We start from the raw sequence: 20,452 nt of genomic DNA on the forward strand, positions 1-20,452 counted from the left end.
GGATGGTGGGAGAGTTGGCAACTTAAGAGATCAAATTTTGTAACACTGTTTGGCCAAACTGTCCATCCCGTCTGGAGAAAGTATCCAGACAATAATGAGAGGTGAATGTATGAACCGAGGACCAAGTGGCAGCCTTACAAATCTCCTCAATCGGTGTCGATCTGAGGAAGGCTACAGAGGCTGCCATTGCTCTGACCTTATGGGCTGTGACCTTACAGGGAAGGGATAATCCAGCCTGGGCATAGCAGGAAGAGATACAAGCCGCCATCCAGTTGGAGATGGTGCGCTTCGATACCGGTCGTCCCAACTTGTTTGGATCAAAGGAGACGAAAAGTTGAGGAGCAGTTCTGTGTGGCTTTGTGCGATCCAAGTAGAAAGCTAGAGCACGTTTACAGTCCAGAGTGTGCAAAGCAGATTCCCCAGGATGAGAATGAGGCTTTGGAAAGAACACCGGAAGCACAATGGATTGGTTGATGTGAAATTCAGAGACCACTTTAGGTAAGAATTTTGGATGAGTACGGAGAACCACCTTGTCATGATGGAATACGGTGAACGGTGGATCCGCCACTAAGGCCTGAAGCTCACTGACCCGACGAGCTGACGTGAGGGCCACTAGAAAAACCACCTTCCAGGTGAGATACTTGAGTGGAGCCGTGTTGAGAGGTTCAAACGGAGGCTTCATAAGATGAGACAGGACAACATTGAGATCCCAAACCACAGGAGGAGGTTTGAGAGGAGGGTTGACATGAAAAAGTCCTTTCATAAATTTGGAAACCACAGGATGAGCAGACAAAGGTTTCCCTTGTAGAGGCTGATGGAAAGCCGCAATAGCACTCAGGTGGACTCGTATAGAGGTAGACTTGAGGCCAGACTGGGACAGGTGTAGAAGATAATCCAATACAGAAGATAGGGAAGCTCGCTGAGGTTCCGTGGCATTGGAAATACACCAAGAAGAGAATCTAGTCCATTTTTGGGAATAGCATTGTCGAGTAGCAGGCTTCCTGGAAGCCTCCAAGACCTCCCTCACTGCTTGAGAGAACTGGTGAGGAGTTATGTTGAAAGGAACCAAGCTGTCAGGTGGAGGGACTGCAGATTGGGATGAAGTAGTGAACCTTGATGTTGAGTGAGTAGTGAAGGAAACACTGGAAGAAGTACTGGCTCCCAGCTGCTGAGTTGAAGTAGAAGGGAGAACCAAGGTTGTCTGGGCCACCGAGGAGCAATCAGAATCATGGTGGCATGGTCTAATCTCAATTTGACTAGAGTCTTTTGAATGAGAGGAAAAGGAGGAAACGCATATAGGAAACGTTTGCTCCAATCCAGCAGAAAAGCATCTGCCTCTAGGCGATGAGGAGTGTAGATCCTGGAGCAAAATTGAGGCAGCTTGAAGTTGTGGGGGGCTGCAAAGAGGTCTATCTGAGGTGTCCCCCACTGAGCAAAGATCTGATGAAGGGGGTCGGAGTGGAGCGTCCATTCGTGAGGTTGAAGTAGACGACTCAATTTGTCTGCCAAGACGTTGTCCTTCCCCTGAATGTAGACTGCTCTGAGGAAGGTGTTGTGGCGAACTGCCCAATCCCAGACTCGAAGAGCTTCCTGACAAAGAGGGGCCGAGCCCGTGCCCCCTTGTTTGTTGACATAATACATGGCGACCTGATTGTCTGTGCGAATAAGGACCACCATGTCGTGAAGCAGATGTTGAAAAGCTTGGAGAGCATTGAAGATGGCCCTGAGCTCCAGAAGATTGATTTGATGGAGTCGTTCCGCACTGGTCCAGAACCCCTGAGTGCGAAGACCATCCAGATGGGCCCCCCATGCATAGTTCGATGAATCGGTCGTTAGAACTTTCTGATGGGGAGGAGAATGAAACAGCAAACCTCTGGATAGATTCGAAGAGGTCATCCACCAGAGAAGAGACTGCCGAAGAGCAGGAGTGACCACAATGTGACGAGATAACGGGTCGGACACCTGAGTCCACTGAGATGCCAGAGTCCATTGAGGGATCCTGAGATGTAGTCTGGCAAAAGGCGTCACATGAACTGTAGATGCCATGTGGCCTAAAAGGACCATCATGTGTCTCGCTGAGATGGATTGGCGAGAAGACACTGACTGGCATAGTAGAAGGAGAGCATGTAAGCGTGGAGGAGGAAGGAATGCTCGAAGTTGAATGGTATCCAGGACAGCCCCTATGAAGGGGAGAGACTGGGTGGGCTGAAGATGGGACTTTGGAAAGTTGATCTCGAAGCCCAAGCTCTGCAGAAAACAAATGGTAGTCAAGGTCGCCGAAATGACCTTGGGAGCGGACGGGGCCTTGATGAGCCAGTCGTCGAGGTATGGGAACACCTGGAGACCCATGTTCCGGAGTGCAGCGGCCACCACTACCAGACACTTCGTGAAGACTCTGGGCGACGAAGATAGGCCGAAGGGAAGCACTCGATACTGCAGATGCAGATGTCCCACCCGGAATCTGAGGAACTTGCGGGAGGCCGGATGAATCGGGATGTGAGTGTAGGCCTCCTTGAGATCCAGAGAGCATAACCAATCGTTCTGCTCGATTAGGGGATAAAGAGAGGCAAGGGTCAGCATGCGGAACCGTTCCCTGACCAAAAACTTGTTGAGGACCCGAAGGTCCAATATGGGACGCAGATCGCCCGTCTTCTTCGGGACCAGGAAGTACCGGGAGTAAAACCCCTGGTTTTGTTGATCCACCGGTACCGGCTCGACGGCCCGAAGCCGGAGCAAAGCCTGAGCTTCCTGGAGAAGAAGAGCGGTCTGTGTGGAGTTGGAAGGATACTCTCTTGGAGGATGGTCCGGGGGGACCCGTTGGAAATGAAGAGAGTATCCCTCTCTTACGATGGAGAGGACCCAGAGGTCCGTGGTGATCGCCTCCCATCGATGACAAAAATGATGGAGGCGACCCCCTATGGGAAAATATGGGGTAGACAGAACGAGATCGGTTATGCTCCCTGGAGGAGAGTCAAAAAGGCTGAGTAGCCTTGGGAGCAGCCGGCATCTGAGGCTTTTGCTGAGTCTTCTGAGGCGGCTGTCGCTTTGCAAGCTGTCTCGCAGGAGGGGCCTGCCTCGGTTGATAACGCCTTTGGTAGATTATAGGCGGTCTAGAAGGACGAGACTGTTGTGGTTTAGGCTTAGGCCTCATGATAGACTGGAAAGATTTTTCGTGGTCTGACAGTTTTTTAGTAACAGTCTCGACAGACTCATCGAACAGATCCGCTCCCGCACAAGGCACATTTGCAAGTCTGTCTTGGAGATTCGGATCCATATCAATGGTGCGAAGCCAAGCCAGTCGACGCATGGCGACCGAGCAGGCCGCAGCACGAGCCGAGAGCTCGAAAGCATCATAGGAGGATTGCATCAATTGGAGGCGCAACTGGGACAGGGTCGCCACCACCTCCTCAAACTCAAACCGAGCCTCAGCATCGATGAAAGGTGTGAACTTGCGGAGTACCGGCAAGAAAAAATCCAAATAGGACGAGAAGAAAAAATTGTAATTGAGCACTCGAGTCGCCATCATTGAATTTTGATAGATACGTCTACCAAACTTATCCATCGTTCTCCCTTCCCTGCCAGGAGGCACGGAAGCGTAGACTTGGGAGGGGGTGCGAACGTTTAAGGGAAGACTCGACTAGGAGGGACTGATGAGAGAGTTGAGCTCCCTCAAACCCCTTGTGGTGCACGATGCGGTATCGAGCATCCAACTTGCTAGGTACCGCAGGTATGGAATACGGTGTCTCCAAACACCGCATGAGAGTCTGGTCAAGTAACTTATGCAGGGGAAGCCGAAGTGTCTCCGCCGGAGGATGAGGTAAATGCATGGTGTCCAGATACTCCTTAGAGTACTTCGACCCAGTATCTAAGGTCACATCCAAGTCATCCGCCATCTGTCTGAGAAAGGATGAAAAGGAAAGTTGGTCCGCCAAGGCCGGCCGGCGAGACGGACTAGAAGACGTGGAAGCCTCCGGTTCCAGGGAGAGCTGGGAGCGGCATGGAGAGTATGAGGTAGATGGTTCTTCATACTCCGGTCCCTCTGGCTGGGATAAATCTGAGGATGAGTATCCCATACGCTGCATTTTCTTCTGTGGAGACACCTCTGAATGACGCGAGGAGTGTCTAGAAGAATGTCGAGATCGATGCCCCTCCCGATGCCGGGATGGGGAACGTGATCTTCGATGCATCGATCGATCCCTTGAAGCCTCGAAGGAATGGATTGGACTCGATGCAGTGGAGCGCATGGGAGGCAACGATGCCGACTCACGCAGTGCCACCCAAGTCTGGTATGGAGTGCGAAAGAACTCCTCCTGCGATGCAGTATGCCCAGGACTCCGATTATCAGGGGCCGATGTAGTACCCTGGTGACGTGGAGGTGTAATGGGCTCTAAAGGCGGCATGTCAGAAAGGGAAGCCCGCCTAGTGGGTTCCGCCGCCCTCCGCCGCTCCCCCTCGTCGAGCAGGGAAATCGAACGACGAGGAGGAGGAGGAGGGGGCGGACCGCTCTCCGGGACCGGGACCGTAGTATCGCCCTGAATATTAGCGATAAGCCTCGGTCCCATCGTCCGCATGAGCTCAACAAATTGAGCTTCGAGCAGGGATTTAAGCGATGCCGATATGGAGGGATCCGCACCGAAAGGGGGTCCTCCTGCACGGTCATCGCGTTCCTTCGTGGTCGAGTGCTTCTGCTTGGTAGCTTTGGGCACTTTTATGACCACGGGAGGAACAGTGGAAGGCGGTACCTGAACCGAGGAGACGGGAGCAGGAACCGATGCTGAACTCGATGCAGAAGCCGGTGTGAACGATGCTGGCTTCACGATGCTCGATGCATGAGTCGCAGATGCAGGCTTCGAACAGACCGGTGAAACATCTGTCGAGGTCGAAGCAGATGGCTCCTTAGAAGACTCCATCTTAAACATGGACTCCCAAAGTAAGCAGCGCCGTTTAAAAGAGCGCGCTGTGAGCGTGGAACAAGGCCGGCACGATTTCGGAACGTGTTCAGGACCAAGACACTGAAGACAGCGCCGGTGTGGGTCCGTCAACGAAATCGCACGCTGGCACTTGCTGCACTTTTTAAAACCGGTGATAGGCCGGGACATAGGCCGGAAAAGTGACGTTGCTAGGTCGAAGGAGCTAGGTCGCAGCCACGAGGCCGGCCCGGCCGAACCGCCGGACGAAATAATTGTAACTTTTTTTTTTTTTTTTTTTTAAATAGAAATAAAAGTCAAAGAAAGTAAGTAAAACAATAAAACGCGGGAAAGAAGGCAAAATACTGAAATTTCAGTCAGCGCAGAATTGAAGAGAACTTCTCAGCTCCGCGGAAAGAAAAGAACTGAGGAGACGCGCCCGGTACATCGGGCGGGAAGGCACTGGCGCATGCGCGGTGCGGGCATCTCGAAACTTCTGAGTTTCTTCAAGCAAGACATGCTTGCAAGATGTCCGTATCGGGGCTCTGTCGGATGACATCACCCACTAGTGAGAATACCTGCCTGCTTGTCCTGGGATAAGTTGAGTTACGCTTGAGCAGCCCAGTTTGGCTGACAATCTGTGACGAGCACTCCCCTGGTTGCCAATGTCAGAAGCTCAGACTTTACTGAAAAGCTCCAATCCTTATATATCTTATACCTTTAATATTTGGGTTCTGACTAGAAATCATCTGCTTCATGGCAGATGTTATTTTTTGGGTACTCCATTGTGGGTGGCAGAGGGCTTTTTGCCAGGTAGGCTCGATTCCCATTATCAGCTCTGGGCACAGCAGGGTCTCATTGATTTGGATGATTTCATTGAGGGTCAGCTTCTCCAAAGACATACAGAGGGCCACAGAGAGACAGAAAGAAAGAAAGAAAGAAAGGCTCTCAGCACCCCATTCTAATCTTTCTAATCATTGTAAACCGCATAGAACTTCACGGTCCTGCGGTATATAAACTGTTATTATTATTATTGTGCTCACATCTATTCTAGAACCCGTTAATGTAATGGACTTAAACACTAGTATTCAAAATAAAATCATTTTCCCTACCTTTGTTGTCTGCTGACTATTTTTCTGTGCTTTTAACTATGTTTCCAGGGACTTCTTATCCATTGACTGTTTTTCTCTCCTTCACTTTCTGCCCTGCATCCATATCTGGCATTAACTTAACATTCAATTTTTCCAATTTTCCGCTTTCTTTTCAAAATCTACTTTTCCATGTCTAGTCTAGTCTTTGGTTTATATACCAGGTCATCTTCTAACAGAGCTCGACTCAGTTCACAAATAATTAAGACCGGAATACATAAAAGAATGCAAACCTGAGAAAGTAAATGTGAAAAGGCTATCAATTCGTCACTTCAGTAGGTAAACCATTAAGATATTGTGTAAACAACAAAATTTTTAGGGCTTTACAAAATTGTTCTAGCTGACCTATCAATCTTACAGTCAGGGAGTTTGTTCCACGTTTCTACCAGTTTGAACGCAAGAGATTGGCTAAGCTTCCCAACAGATTTAATTCTTCTAAAAGAGCGGAACGATAGTTTATATTTCTGTGTAATCCTTGAGTGGCAAGATCTAGCAGTATTCCAATATAAGGGAACTAAAGAGTCAAATATTCCATACAGAAGCTCAAAGATAACACATACACACTTTAACTGGATCTAAAACGAACTATTAGCCAGTGAAGCTTTCTCAACAAAGGAGAGACATAGTCGTACTTTCTTTTCCCGAAAATAAGTTTAGCTGCCGTGTTTTGTATTAACTGTAGTCAATTTAGACTACTCTGCTTGATGCCCGTATAAACAGAATTACAATAATCCAGCTGGGTAAGCACAATAGACTGTACCAACACTGAATAATGTTCTTGATGAAATAATGATCTAACTTTTCTCAACATACACAGACTAAAAAAGAACTTTTTTGCCAGAGAGTTTATCTGATCATGAAATGTAAGTGATGAGTCCAAGATAATACCCAGGATTCTTGAAGAGAAATCTATGTGTAATGAAATACCTGTTTTCAGTGTGACAGCAGCAGGGAGGTTTTCCAATCTAGGCCCAAACCAAAGCAATTTAATTTTAGCAGCATTCAATTTCATTTGAATGGACAGTGCACATATCTGAAGTTTGGAAATGCAACAATCTATACCTAAGACTAAATTGCTGAGGTCGGGGTTGACTTCCAATAGAATAAAAATGTCTCTGCAGATGCGAGACAAAAAGTTTTTAAATGAGGTCATATAGATGTTGAACAAGATTGGCGGCAAAGGGGAACCTTGCGACACCCCACAGCTAGGTTTCCACGAGGATGATACATCGCCTTCTAGATATATCTCATAGGATCGCAGTGAAAGGAATTTACTAAACCAATCCAAAGCTACTTGGTTTAAACCTACATCTGATTAAATACGGATCAAGAAATCATGGTGGACCTCATGAACGCAGCTGACAAATCAAATCTCTCTCCTTCCCTCCCCCATTTCCATGATCTAACATAAGAACATAAGAACATAAGCATTGCCTCCGCTGAGGCAGACCATAGGTCCATCTTGCCCAGCGGTTCGCACCCGCGGCGGCCCATCAGGCCTATTGCCTGAAACAGTGGTCCCTGACTAATTTTTTAACTTACCTCTACCTCTATTCTTATCTGTACCCTTCTATCCCTTTGTCCTCCAAGTACCTATCGCCCACCTGGACAAACAGAGGCAATGGATGAAGAACTGGGGGCTGAATTGAGGCGAGAATGTAAAAATGCAAACGCCATAATTATGGGAGATTTCAACTATCCCGGGATAGACTGGAGCCATGGAGCTTCAAAATGTTCCAAGGAAACGGAGTTCCTGGAGGCTGTACGGGACTGCTTCTTGGAGCAGCTTGTCAAGGAACCAACAAGAGGGGCAGCTATACTGGATTTAATCCTCAGCGGGCTGGAAGGACCTACCCAAGAAGTGGAAGTAGGAGGATCATTGGGAATCGATTCAAAGTGGAAATAGAAATGCCAAAGGGGAGGAGAACCATTGCAACAACGTTCAACTTCAAGACAGGGAACTATGACGCCATGAGGCAAATAGTAAAGAGAAAACTCAAGAACAGCTCCAGGAAAACACAAACAGTGGAGCAAGCCTGGACCTTATTCAAGGACACGGTAAACGAGGCGCAAAACCTGTATATACCCAGATTTAGAAAAGGGAGCAAAAAGAATTAAACAAAAGACCCGGCATGGATAACCAATGAAGTTAAGAAGGTGATAGGAGACAAGAAAAAAATCATTCAAGAAGTGGAAAAAGGATAAAACCGAGGAAAACTGGAAAGAGCACAGGAAACATCAAAAAGAATGTCACCGCTTGGTCAGAACAGCAAAAAAAGAGTATGAGGAGAGACTTGCCAGGGAGGCACGGAATTTTAAACCATTCTTTTGATATGTGAAAGGAAAACAACGGCAAGGGAGGAAGTGGGACCTCTGGATGAGGGGGGCAGGAAAGGAGTGGTAAAGGAGGAAAAGGAGGTGGCAGACAGACTAAACACGTTCTTCTCGCCAGTCTTCACGAAAGAAGACACATCCAAAGTGCTGAATCCGGAAAAAACCTTCAAGGGGGGGATCAAGAGGAAAAATTATTATCAATAGAGGTGAGTCTCGAAGACGTACTCAAACAGATTAAAAACTGACAATCGCCGGGACCAGATGGAATCCACCCGAGAATACTGAAGGAGCTCAAAGACGAAATAGCGGAGTTACTACAGAAGATTTGCAACCTATCCTTGAAAACAGGGGTAATCACGGAGGACTGTAGGATAGCGAATGTTACACTTATCTTTAAAAAGGGATCCAGAGGCGACCCGGGGAACTGTAGACTAGTGAGCTTAACCTCAGTTCCGGGGAAGATGGCCGAATCATTAATCAAGGACAGCAACAATGAGCATATAGAAAGAAATAATCTGATGAGAACCAGCCAGCATGGTTTCTGTAAAGGAAGATCTTGCCAAACGAACCTACTGCACTTCTTCGAGGGGATAAATGAACAATTGGCCAAAGGTGACCCTATAGACATCATATCTGGACTTCCAAAAAGCCTTTGATAAGGTACCCCATTAGCGCCTGCTAAGAAAACTGTGGAACCATGGAGTGGAAGGGGACGTGCACAGATGGATCTGTAATTGGCTGGCGGACAGGAAGCAGAGGGTAGGAGTAAAGGGACACTATTCTGAATGGGAAGCAGTTACGAGCGGTGTCCCGCAGGGGTCAATGCTGGGACCACTGCCGTTCAATATATTCATTAATGACCCGGAAGTAGGGACTAAATGCGAAGTTATAAAAATTGCGGACGACACAAAAAACTCTCCAGCAGGGTTAGAACTGTTGAGGAATGTAAAGAACTACAAAGGGACCTGAACAAACTGAGTGAATGGGCAAATAAAAGGCAAATGTGCTTCAATGTAGAGAAATGCAAAGTCTTGCACATAGGGAAAGGAAACCTGATGTACAACTACAAGATTGGGGGAATGGTATTGGGGAAAAGCAACCTAGAAAGGGACTTGGGGGTTTTGGTGGACCAAACAATGAAGCCGGGGGCACAATGTGCAGCAGCCTCCAAGAAGGTGAATAGAATGTTGGGCATTATCAAAAAAGGAATCACTACTAGAAGCAAAGAAGTTATCCTGCTGCTATATCGGGCAATGGTGTGCCCACATCTGGAATATTGCGTTCAATACTGGTCACCGTACCTTAAGAAGGATATGGCAACACTTGAGAGAGTCCAGAGAAGAGCAACAAAAATGATAAGGGGCATGGAAAACCTTCCATATGCTGAGAGGCTGGAGAAACTGGGGCTCTTTTTCCGGGAAAAACGGAGACTTAGAGGGGTCATGATAGAAACTTACAAGATCATAAAGGGTATAGAGAAGGTAGAGAGGGACAGATTCTTCAGACTGGTGGGGGAAGCAAGAACAAGAGGGCACTCAAGAAAATTGAAGGGAGACAGATTCAGAACGAATGTTAGGAAGTTCTTCTTCACACAGAGGGTGGTGGATACCTGGAATGCGCTTCCAGAGGAGGTGGTAGAGCAGAGTACGATTTTGGGTTTCAAAAAGGGGTTGGACAAGTTCCTGAAGGAAAAGGGGATTGAAGGGTATAGTTAGAGGGGTACTACACAGGACAAAATGTCTTAAATAAAGGATCACTTACAGGTCACTGACCTGGGGGGCCGCTGCGGGAGCGGACTGCTGGGCGCGATGGACCTGTGGTCTGACTCAGCAGAGGCGATGCTTATGTTCTTATGTACCTATCCAAAGCTTCTTTGAAGTCCTGTAGCATGCTTCTGCTTACTACATCCTCCGGCAGCGCATTCCATGTATCCACCACCCTCTCCCCTTCCCCGTAGTCCAATATCTCTCCTTCCCTCCCTCCTCCCAGTGATCTGACATCTCGCTCCTTCCTTTCCCCCATTCCCAGTCTGGCATCTCTCTCCTCTCCTTCCCATGATCTGGCATCTCTCTCTCATCTACTACTACTACTACTACTATTATTTCTATAGCGCTACCAGACTCCCCTCCTTCCTTTCCCTGGTCTGGTATCTCTCCCTTCCTTTAGTCATCTCTCCTCCCCCCCCCAATGTAACATTTATCTCTCTCTTCCTCCTTTATACCCCCTGCATACATAAGAACATAAGAAATGCCTTCACCGGATCAGACCTTAGGTCCATCTAGTCCAGCGACCCACACAAGCGGAGGCCAAGTGTTCCCTGCTGAAGACCTTGTTTACCCGTATCCCTCAATGTGATTTGCAAGAAGGTGTGCACCCAACTTGCCTTTGAATCCCAGAATGATCCATCTCCCTTTCTCCTTTCTGGCCCCCCTCCCAGTCCAACATTCTCCCTCCTTTCCACCACCAGTTCAACATTTCTTTCTCTCTTCCTCCTGCATGCTTTTCCCCTGTCCTCCTCCTCCTCTCCCCTAACATCTCTCTCTCTCTCCCCCTCCACGAGTCCAACTTTTCACTCTCTGCCCTCTCCCCCTTCCTCCGAGTGTGACATTCCTCCTTTCTGCCCTCCCCATCCATCTTGCCCTCTCGATGAGTCCAATACTTTTTGCCTCCTGCACGCTTTCTCTCTCTATCCTTGCCTCTTCCCTCGAGTGGCATCCCTCCTTCCGACCCCCAACCCAACCCCATACACCATCTCATCCTCCTCTCCAGTGTGTAGCACCTTTCCCTCCCCTTCTGCCAGGTCCAGCAACACCTCTGCCCCCTTCCCTTTCCTTCCCCCCTGTCCAGCAGCACCTCTTCCTCTCCCCATGTCCAGCAATACCCCTTCTCCATTCCCTCCCCCTCCTGTCCAGCAGTAACTCCCTCCCTTCCTTTTCCCTCCCCATGTCCAGCAGCAACTCTCCTCCCTTCCCTTTCCCTCCCCCTGTCCAGCAGCAACTCTCCTCCCTTCCTCCCCTGTACAGCAGTAACTCTCCTCCCTTCCCTCCTCCACTCTCCAGCAATACCTCTCCTCTCTCTAGCCTAGCAGCAGCTCACTGTGTGCTTTTAACTTCGCAACACAGCTGCCACTAGCATTAGTTTTGATGCGGTTTCATCAGACAGCCTCAGGGCCTTTGCTAGGCCGACCTGCCTCACATCATTGAAGCGAGCCAGCATAGCAAAGGCCCCAAGGCTGCCTGATGAAACCGCATCTAAACTAATGCTAGCTGGTCTGGAGGTGCAGAAAGAAGACAAGAAAGGCAGGAGTCCTGGCATATGCGACGGTAGCAGGAAGTTGCAAGTCAGCTGACGCTGGCACTGGAGCCTCTCTTCCTGCCCAGTGTGCCACGTTCTACAATCCAACTCGCAAATTGGGATACACAACCCATCCATAAGGAATCAGATGCTATTTGACCAGGAAAGATGAATTTTTAATTATTATTTTTTTTTAAAGTAGAAACCATATTTCATAGAATACTGTTATGAAGGTTCTGACATTATTTAAAAAGTTTTGAAACACCTATTGTTATATAAATATTACAAAGAACTTACAAAATCTTCAGCCTCAAATTGCTTGGGTCCTTCTCCAACAACCTTTTTCCCAGTTTCATTATCAGGTACATCATTTTCATACAGTTCTTGGCTTTTTCCAGAGTGGAAAGTGCTACAATGAGTGCGGGAACATGAACCTCTGTGATTTATATTTTCAGTACCATTTCTGGCTTGTGAACGCCAACCATTTCTCTGTTTCCTTCCAAAGTTTCCTTCAGATAAAACAAGTACAACAGTTAATATATTGCATAGTTCATTAAGCAATTAAAAACAAAGCAGTCTAAATTACACAATGGGAAACACGGGCTCCTGCATCTCAACTTGAGTTATGCTGGAAAAAAAAATCACATTCCTGGGGTACACTGAATATCTCTATGTGCTTAACTAAAAGCATGTACCTCTGATAAAAGCTGAAAATGGTGAAAAAACTAGCAACATTGTAAAACGCTTAGAAGTTTTGATTTGTGTTTCATCAAAATTTTAATAAACTTGGAAACTTGGAACATGGGATGACTATCACTTTGTTATCTAAATGAAACTAAGCTCATATTGATTATAACACACATTTTTCCTGATTACTGTCTATAGTGGAATATAAGGATCAATTATATAAAATAGCTTGATGGGGCACTCAATTACTTAGCTTTAAAGCTGTCAAAGATGAAAAAAAAGCATGTTTATGAGGCTCTAAGCTTAAGCAATAAAAACAAACATACAAACAAGACATAAATGCACCCTAGTTCTATAAAATAATGTGGAGGAGTAACCGAGTGACAAGCAGCAGGGAAGCCAGAGATCTAAGAACATAAGAAGTTGCCACCAATGAGTCAGACCAGAGGTCCATCGCGCCCAGTGGTCCGCTCCCGCGGCGGCCCATCAGGTCTGTGACCTGTGAAGTGGTTCCTGACCATTTCTGTAACCTACCTCTACATCTATCTGTAACCCTCAATCCCCTCATCCTTTAGGAACCTATCTAAACCTTCCTTGAAACCCTGTAGTGTGCTCTGGCCTATCACAACCTCCGGAAGCGCGTTCCACGTGTCCACCACCCTATGGGTAAAAAAGAACTTCCTCGCATTTGTTCTAAACCTGTCCCCTCTCAATTTCTCCGAGTGACCCCTTGTACTTGTGGTTCCCCACAGTCTGAAGAATATGTCCCTGTCCACCTTCTCTATGCCCCTCAGGATTTTGAAGGTTTCTATCATGTCTCCTCTAAGTCTCCGCTTTTCCAGGGAGAATAGCCCCAGCATTTTCAACCTGACAGCGTATGAAAAGTTTTCCATTCCATTTACCAGTTTAGTTGCTCTCCTCTGGACCCCCTCAAGTACTGCCATGTCCTTCTTGAGGTACGGCGACCGGTACTGGACACAGTACTCCAGATGTGGACGCACGATATAGTGGCATGATGACTTCCTTCGTCCTGGTCGTGATACCCTTCTTAATGATACCCAACATTCTGTTCGTTTTCTTTGAGGCTGTCGCACATTGTGCTGATGCTTTCAATGTTGTGTCCACCATCACCCCCAGGTCTCTTTCAAGGTTGCTCACCCCTAGCAGTAATCCTCCCATTTTGTAGCTGAACATCGGGTTCTTTTTCCCTACATGCATGACCTTGCATTTCTCTATGTTAAAACTCATCTGCCACTTTTTTGCCCACTCTTCCAGTCTCGTTAGGTCTCTTTGCAGGTCTTCGCAGTCTTCCATGTTTCTAACCCTGCTGCAGAGTTTGGTGTCATCAGCAAATTTAATAACCTCACATTTCGTCCCCGTCTCCAGGTGTTGATAAATATATTGAACAGGAGCGATCCCAGCACATCTAACCTTGCTGATGTTCCCTCATGACCTTGGTAAAGTCACCTTATCCTCCCCCTACCTCAAGTACAAACTTGGGAATATAGGCCCTCTGAAATAAGGGAACCCTAGCCGCGCATGCGCACTCCTATCTGCGTGCTTCCGTGATTAGTAGGTCTGTGGCCGCAGGAGTGCGCATGCGCGACTTCCCAGCCTTACTTCCCAGCATCTGCGAACTACTATTTTGCTTTTCTCCATCCCCTTCAGTCCCTCTAAGCTGCACTAGCGCGTTGGATCAAGCTTCGGACTACGGACCCACAAAGCCGCCGCCGCCGTGGCTACTCTCTCATCTTCCGATGCAAGTGCAGCTCATGAGAGGAGCTGCGGCGGCTTTGAAAACGGCTCCCTTGCGGTGCTTTACAGAGAGTCAAAGGCGACAGTCCCCCGACAGATATTCTTGGAATGCCCACCCCCGCCTCTTTTTTTTGCGATCCATCGAGAGGCTCACAGTTAAGCTAATCATTGACAGAAATTGAAGCTCTGAGAAAACCGATTCAAGTATTTAGTCCCCATGAAGGCAGAAGTCTGGGCAGCAGGGGCTTTGCTGTAGCTCCCATGGCTTTCCCTTTGGATTTCCTGTGGGGGGTAGGGAGTGCAGCCTTCCAAGCGGAAGTTGGAGGGAAGCAAACTGCCAACGGACTCTACATTTGTGACCCTGGCATGTCACAAGAGGGGGCAGGGGGAGAGGGAAACGGGGCTGCTTTGGGGGGGAGGGGTGTGCTGGGGGCAGACAGTAATCATGGGGGGGAACAGAAGGGGACCACGGAGAGATAGGCAGGCAGGGGGCAAGGGAGAGAGATACAGACAGAAAGAAAGACAGACAGACAGCATCCAAACACAGAGAGAGAAAGGAAAAAAAACAACAACAGACAGTCGTCTACTCTAGCACCCGTTAATGTAACGGGCTTAAACACTAGTATACTATAAAACATAACTTGCTTTGAATTGCTTACAAAAATATTTTCTGCTAAATTTCAAACTTCCTGATCTCTTCTGCTCATAATACCTTTTGTTGTCTTAGTTACTGCTCACTGAAAAAGACTGACTGATACCTAGGCCATACCCTATCAACTCAAAATATCATACAATAACGTACAACAGGAGCAATGCAGACAATATTAAGGAATGACTATGTATACAAAATTTTAGGATTTATTTGGGAGCAAGGGAAGAGGGAGATTGTTTAATTGATTTTAAATTAATGGATTCCTTTACCTATTTATTTTTCAAACCGCATCAATAAAAATGTTAAATTGGCTATGGAACTGGCAGTGAAGAAGTGCTTTTTCAGAAATGGAGTTACTTTGTTTTTAAATCATCTATAAATATTTTGACAGAAAAAAAAAAAAGTCACCTAATTCACATGTCTTAGAACTGAATTCTAATTTACACTGCTAATAAACCCAGACTAAAGAACTGTTTTAACCATTTTTAGTGGAGTTTGGAATCTAGCACTTACTGGTATATATATAGCCCTGACACAGCCAACCGGCAAAATATGGCCATGTTGAGCTACAGTATTTGAAACCTGGGAGCTTTTTAAGGATTTACGTAAAGGTCACAGTTACCAACACATATGATGAGCAGCAACTCGTACAGAGGCTTAATTCAAGTTCAAAGATACTTACAACATCCAATATTTACTAAGACAGCAACTCATTAGTAAACATTATTAATCTTGAACCATCAATGAACATTAAATATAAATAGAAACAGGAATTCTGTTGGTAGCATTAAAACTAAGGAAGGGTACCACATTAAAACAATTCTGACATCAGATGAATGACAAGTACATCAGGCATGGACATCGTCTCTAGTGAGTGAGATGAGGAAAAGGAGGGGGCACGTAACCACAACACACTCATCAGAAAGCAAGGTTTTAAAGGGAGGGGGGATAAACCATCTCCGTTGTTAAAGATGCAGAAGAGCTTACAGTGGCATTTTTCTCTCTCTACCGTTAGTGATGTACAGTACTCCCCTGATATTTGCAGGGGCTCTGTTCCAGGAACTCCCGTGAATTTTTAAAAAACCCGCACAAACCACAAATACGGTTTTTCGCCTGGTCAAGAGGCAGGAGAGGGCAGCTGGAGCGCCAGCGAGTGAAGAAAATCACTCATGGTATGCTCCGACCACCTCTTCCTGTTACTAAAGTAAGGCTACACCAATTAGGAGCTGCTTTGACACACAGCTCCTGATTGGTGTAGCCCGACTTTAATAAAGGAAGAGGCAGTCACAGAATATCGCGAATTAGTGAGTCCATGAACCGCAAATACGCAGGGAACATTGTACATTGAAAAGGGGGCAAGATGCAAGTTCTCAGGGGGATGTTAGTAAAATAATGGTGAAAGAAGAGGCAATATACTTGCCCACCTCTGTGTAGTGGCAATAGGGTAGGGGCTTGCTTTAAATACTTCATGCTCTTTATTTGTTTACAAAATACATACCAGGGAAAAAATGTGCCACATTACACTAACTGCAACATTTTCAAACACTGCATTTGCCACCAGGTCCTGGTCACAAAAAGGAATGGTGGAGGGGAAAAAAAACGGCATATAGGGAGATTCATGCATTTTTTCTATGTGCTGGTTTTTTTTTCATGTGTTTTCCCCTCACTCCACCATTTCTTTTTGTGACCAGGACCTGGTGGCAAAGGCAGTGTTTGAAAATGTTGCAGTTGGTATAATGTGGCACATTTTTCCCCTGGTATGTATTTTGTAAACAAATAAAGTGCATGAAGTATTTAAAGCAAGCCCCTACCCTATTGCCACTACACAGAGGTGGGCAAGTATATTGCCTCTTCTTTCACCCTTATTTTACTAACATCCCCCTGAGAACTTGCATCCTGCCCCTCTTTTCACTGTACATCACTAATGGTAGAGAGGGAGAAATGCCACTGTAAGCTCTTCTGCACCTTTAACAGCTGATAAGCTTTATCCCCCCTCCCTTTACAACCTTGCCTTCTGATGAGTTTGTTGTGGTCACATGCCCTCTCCTTTTCCTCATTTCACTCACTACCACCCTGTAGCGTATGAATGTTCTTTGCCTTATTGGCTTGAGTGGAGCCTATGCTGAAATTAAATAATATTGTTAAAAAAAAAATAAATAAAAAACCCCCAAAACACCAATTCTGAGATCTGCCAACCATTTGACAAGCAACTAAACAATCTGTTTACATTTTAGTGAAAAGCAAACAAAAGAAAAGCATAAAATATGCCAAACAATCATGACCCTATGTAGGTGAAATTAGATTTTACTTGCTAGTTTGCTTTCTTTTAGTCCCTCTAGCACAGATGGGTATTATGCACTCTTACCAAGAGATGGAAGACTGAGAAACACCGAGCTTTACAGTAACCTACAAGGAGGACTGTACAAATCTCCTAGAAGCCTGTCCTTAAATAGCCAAACAGATAACCCCCCCCCCCCCCCTCAAGAAGAAAAAAAGGAAAAACACCTCTGACACTGCAGGACATACACTGCTGCTGCCTAAGACTGGCCGAGCCAGACTGCATCGGAACAATCCACCTAGGGCTTCTGCATGTAAACAAGAAACCACCAAACATAATGCTTAGAAAAGCCCAAAGGGAGGACAACTTCCCTTATTATAATGTGGCTACACCCTCAGACTACATAAAACAAGCAGTGATGAGGACTTTTTGTATCAATATTGCATATTTCAAATAAATGGCTCAGCAACTGAGTCTGCGCAGACCCCAGAACAACCACACACACACAAAAACAACACACATAAAGATGAGCTCGGTGTCATTCTAGACCTAGAGGAACTACAAGAAAGCAAATCTAATTTCACCTTCCACAGTGTCCCTCTAAACAGCACAGATGGGCAGTACCAAAGCAGTGTCCATCACCGGTAGGAGGCCCGCAGACTTTCCAAGACCGGAGCCTGAAAACAAAATCCTGCCGCCCACAAACATCCAGTCTGTAATGAGAAGAAAAGGAATGAAGTGATGACCAAACTGCTGCCTTATGATGTCTGGAGGAGAAATCAAGGAATGCTTAGCCCAGGAAACCACCAAGGCTCTAGTCCAGGGGTATCCAACCTGCGGCCCAAGGGCCGCATGCAGCCCCATGAAGTATTTTGTGCGGCCCCGATTGAGGGCGATGGAGTGTTTTCCTCTGCTGCCCCCGGGTGTTTACCGTCTTGCCAGCTCCCTCCTCTGTCTTGCTGCAGCGTTTGCGCGGCCCCAGAAACATTTTTTCCAGCCAATACGGCCCAGAGAAGCCAAAAGATTGGACACCCCTGCGAGTCTAGTTGAATGTGTTCTGAGCACCTCCAGAATGGGCTTCCCTCGAAATAAATAGGCAGATGATATGGTCTCCTAATCCAACAAGTATTCATGACCTTAGAAGCTGCTTCACCTTTATGACAACCTCTGATTAAGAAAAATAATTGATATGTATGCTGAAACTTCTGAGTAACAGACAGGTAGCAAAGTACTCTTTGGACGTCCAAGCAATATAAACACTTCTCCTCCTAAGAGCCAGCATGATCCCCCAGCACTGGAAGAGAAACGGACTGGTTAACAGGGAAAACTGAAATCACCTTGGGAGGAAAGGAAAGTACCAAACAAAGAACTACCTTGTCTTTGGAAAACGGCAAGAAAAGTTCCCGTCAAGAGAGTGCCTGCATCTCTGAAACCCGACAAGCTGACACCTTTAAAGAACACAGGCTCAAAGGAAGAAGATACAAGCACAGACACAAAACTGAGATCCCAAAGTGGACAAACCGATAGACGGATGAGCTTAGCTCCACGCAGAAAACACATCCAGGAGAGCAGAATCCAATTTAGGATGGAACTTCAAAAACAGGACAAATCCACTATTTGTACTTTCAGAGAAGAGAAGAACAAGCTCTTATCCAAGCCGGCCTGTAAAAATTCTAGAATGCTCAGCAATGAAGCTTTGAAAGTGCCAATCTGATGGTCATCGCTCCAGGACCCAAACATATGCCATACTGAACATACACGAGTAAAATCAACCTCTTTCTGGAATTCAAAAAGAGTATCAATCAACAAATCTGAAGAAACGTTTCTTCAAACGTGCCCTCTCAAGAGCCAATCCATAAATGAGAACTGACCCAGATCTACTATCCACACTGGGCCTTGTGTCAACAGATCCTCCCGGACTGGCAACCATAAGGTTTCCTCCACTAGTAGCTGCATCAGGTCTTCGTACCACGGTCTGCAAGGCCAATCTGGAGATCCCAATACTACAAAAGCCCTGCATGCCTCTGGATTTTTTGAATGACACTATATACCAACAGTCACAGAGGAAACACAAAGATCATTCCACTTTGGCCACTCCTGGACCAGCGCATCCAGGTCTGCTGCTAGACTGCCCTTCCTCCTGCTGAAGAAGCATGGAACCTAGGAATTGGATGAGGTAGCCACCACTAGTGAAAAATGAGGTTGAAGATCTGTGGACAGAGCCTCCATTTCCCCAGATCAAGGAGATTTCTGCCGAGATAATCCACTTGCACATTGTCCACCCCTGCAATTTAGGCCATGAACAAATTTTTCAGATGACCCTCTGCCCTATTTTATCAGCAGAGCTGTCTCCCATTCCACTGCAGAACTCCTTGTCCCCCTTGATAATTCACGTAGGCCATTGCCATGGCACTGTCTGAGAGCACACACTCTGCTCTACCTCACAGAAAGTCTGCAAAGGCAAGCAATGCAGGCTGAATCGCCCTGGTCTCTAGGACACTGATTGACCAAAGAGACTCCTCATCTGACCAATGACCCTGAGCTATGTGGTCCCCGCAATGAGCTCCCCAAACAGAGAGACTGGAATCCATGGAGACTAGGGTCCAAGAGGATGGCTAGAGACACATGCCCTCCAGCAGATGACTATCAGCCTCCAGCAAAGACTTCGATGGACAAGACTGCAGAGGGGAAACTAGACATCCAGTTCCTGAAGATGTGGAGACCACTTGGGCAAAACAGCATTTATGATACAAATTTATGATACAAATTTTCCAGTCATTCAACACACAAGAAGCTCCTTTTATAAGACTTCCGAGAATGGGATATGCCAAGACAATCCTGCATTTTCCTTGGTATCTGGCTTCCATTGTTTTTATGCCTTAGTGAAATCTTTTGCCTTGCTCTTCACTTAAGTCACCAAGGCTCTCTGGAAAGTGATCTAAGTGACTGTGCAGATAATGGACTTTAACACTCATGTTACAGCCAAGCCTGTTGAAATGAAAGAGCATATCCTCTACTAATTGTGTGTAGTTATCTGCCTTTCTTGTTGCCAAGAAAGTTTTTCACAAGAACAAATGAAGACCAGGCACATGATTCAATTTCATTCACTGATGCTAAGAAATGTTGGTCATTTATAAATTGTCTATCTGCGGACCACTGAAAATTCCTTCTTTCAGTTTTTCCATGGTAAATCCAGGTAACATATGAGCTATGAGGTTCATAATCGAAACGGAAATACATCTAAAAATCTGCATAAATCAGTACTTGGACAACCTAAAAGGCAGGTCGTCCAAATGCCGATAATCGAAACAGGTTTCAGCTTAGGCCCTTTCACTGCCGCTGTGCGTCCAGAGTGAAAAGGAGTGTGTTTCGAGGAGTGATTAGGGCAGGAGGTGGG

General features: G+C 46.4%; 1 protein-coding gene across 8 annotated transcripts in view; it reads right to left on the reverse strand.

Annotated features, from left to right (window-relative positions):
* Window positions 1-20,452, reverse strand: part of GPBP1 (GC-rich promoter binding protein 1) — a 152,400-nt gene that overhangs the window by 83,993 nt on the left and 47,955 nt on the right. For all 8 annotated transcript variants that reach the window (XM_033930911.1, XM_033930941.1, XM_033930922.1 and 5 more), the window contains one exon: window positions 11,981-12,192. In XM_033930911.1, coding sequence (XP_033786802.1) covers window positions 11,981-12,192 — 212 coding nt within the window. The remainder of the gene's footprint in view (window positions 1-11,980; window positions 12,193-20,452) is intronic.

Source organism: Geotrypetes seraphini, chromosome 1 (genome assembly GCF_902459505.1).
Source record: "Geotrypetes seraphini chromosome 1, aGeoSer1.1, whole genome shotgun sequence".
NCBI lineage: Eukaryota > Metazoa > Chordata > Amphibia > Gymnophiona > Dermophiidae > Geotrypetes > Geotrypetes seraphini.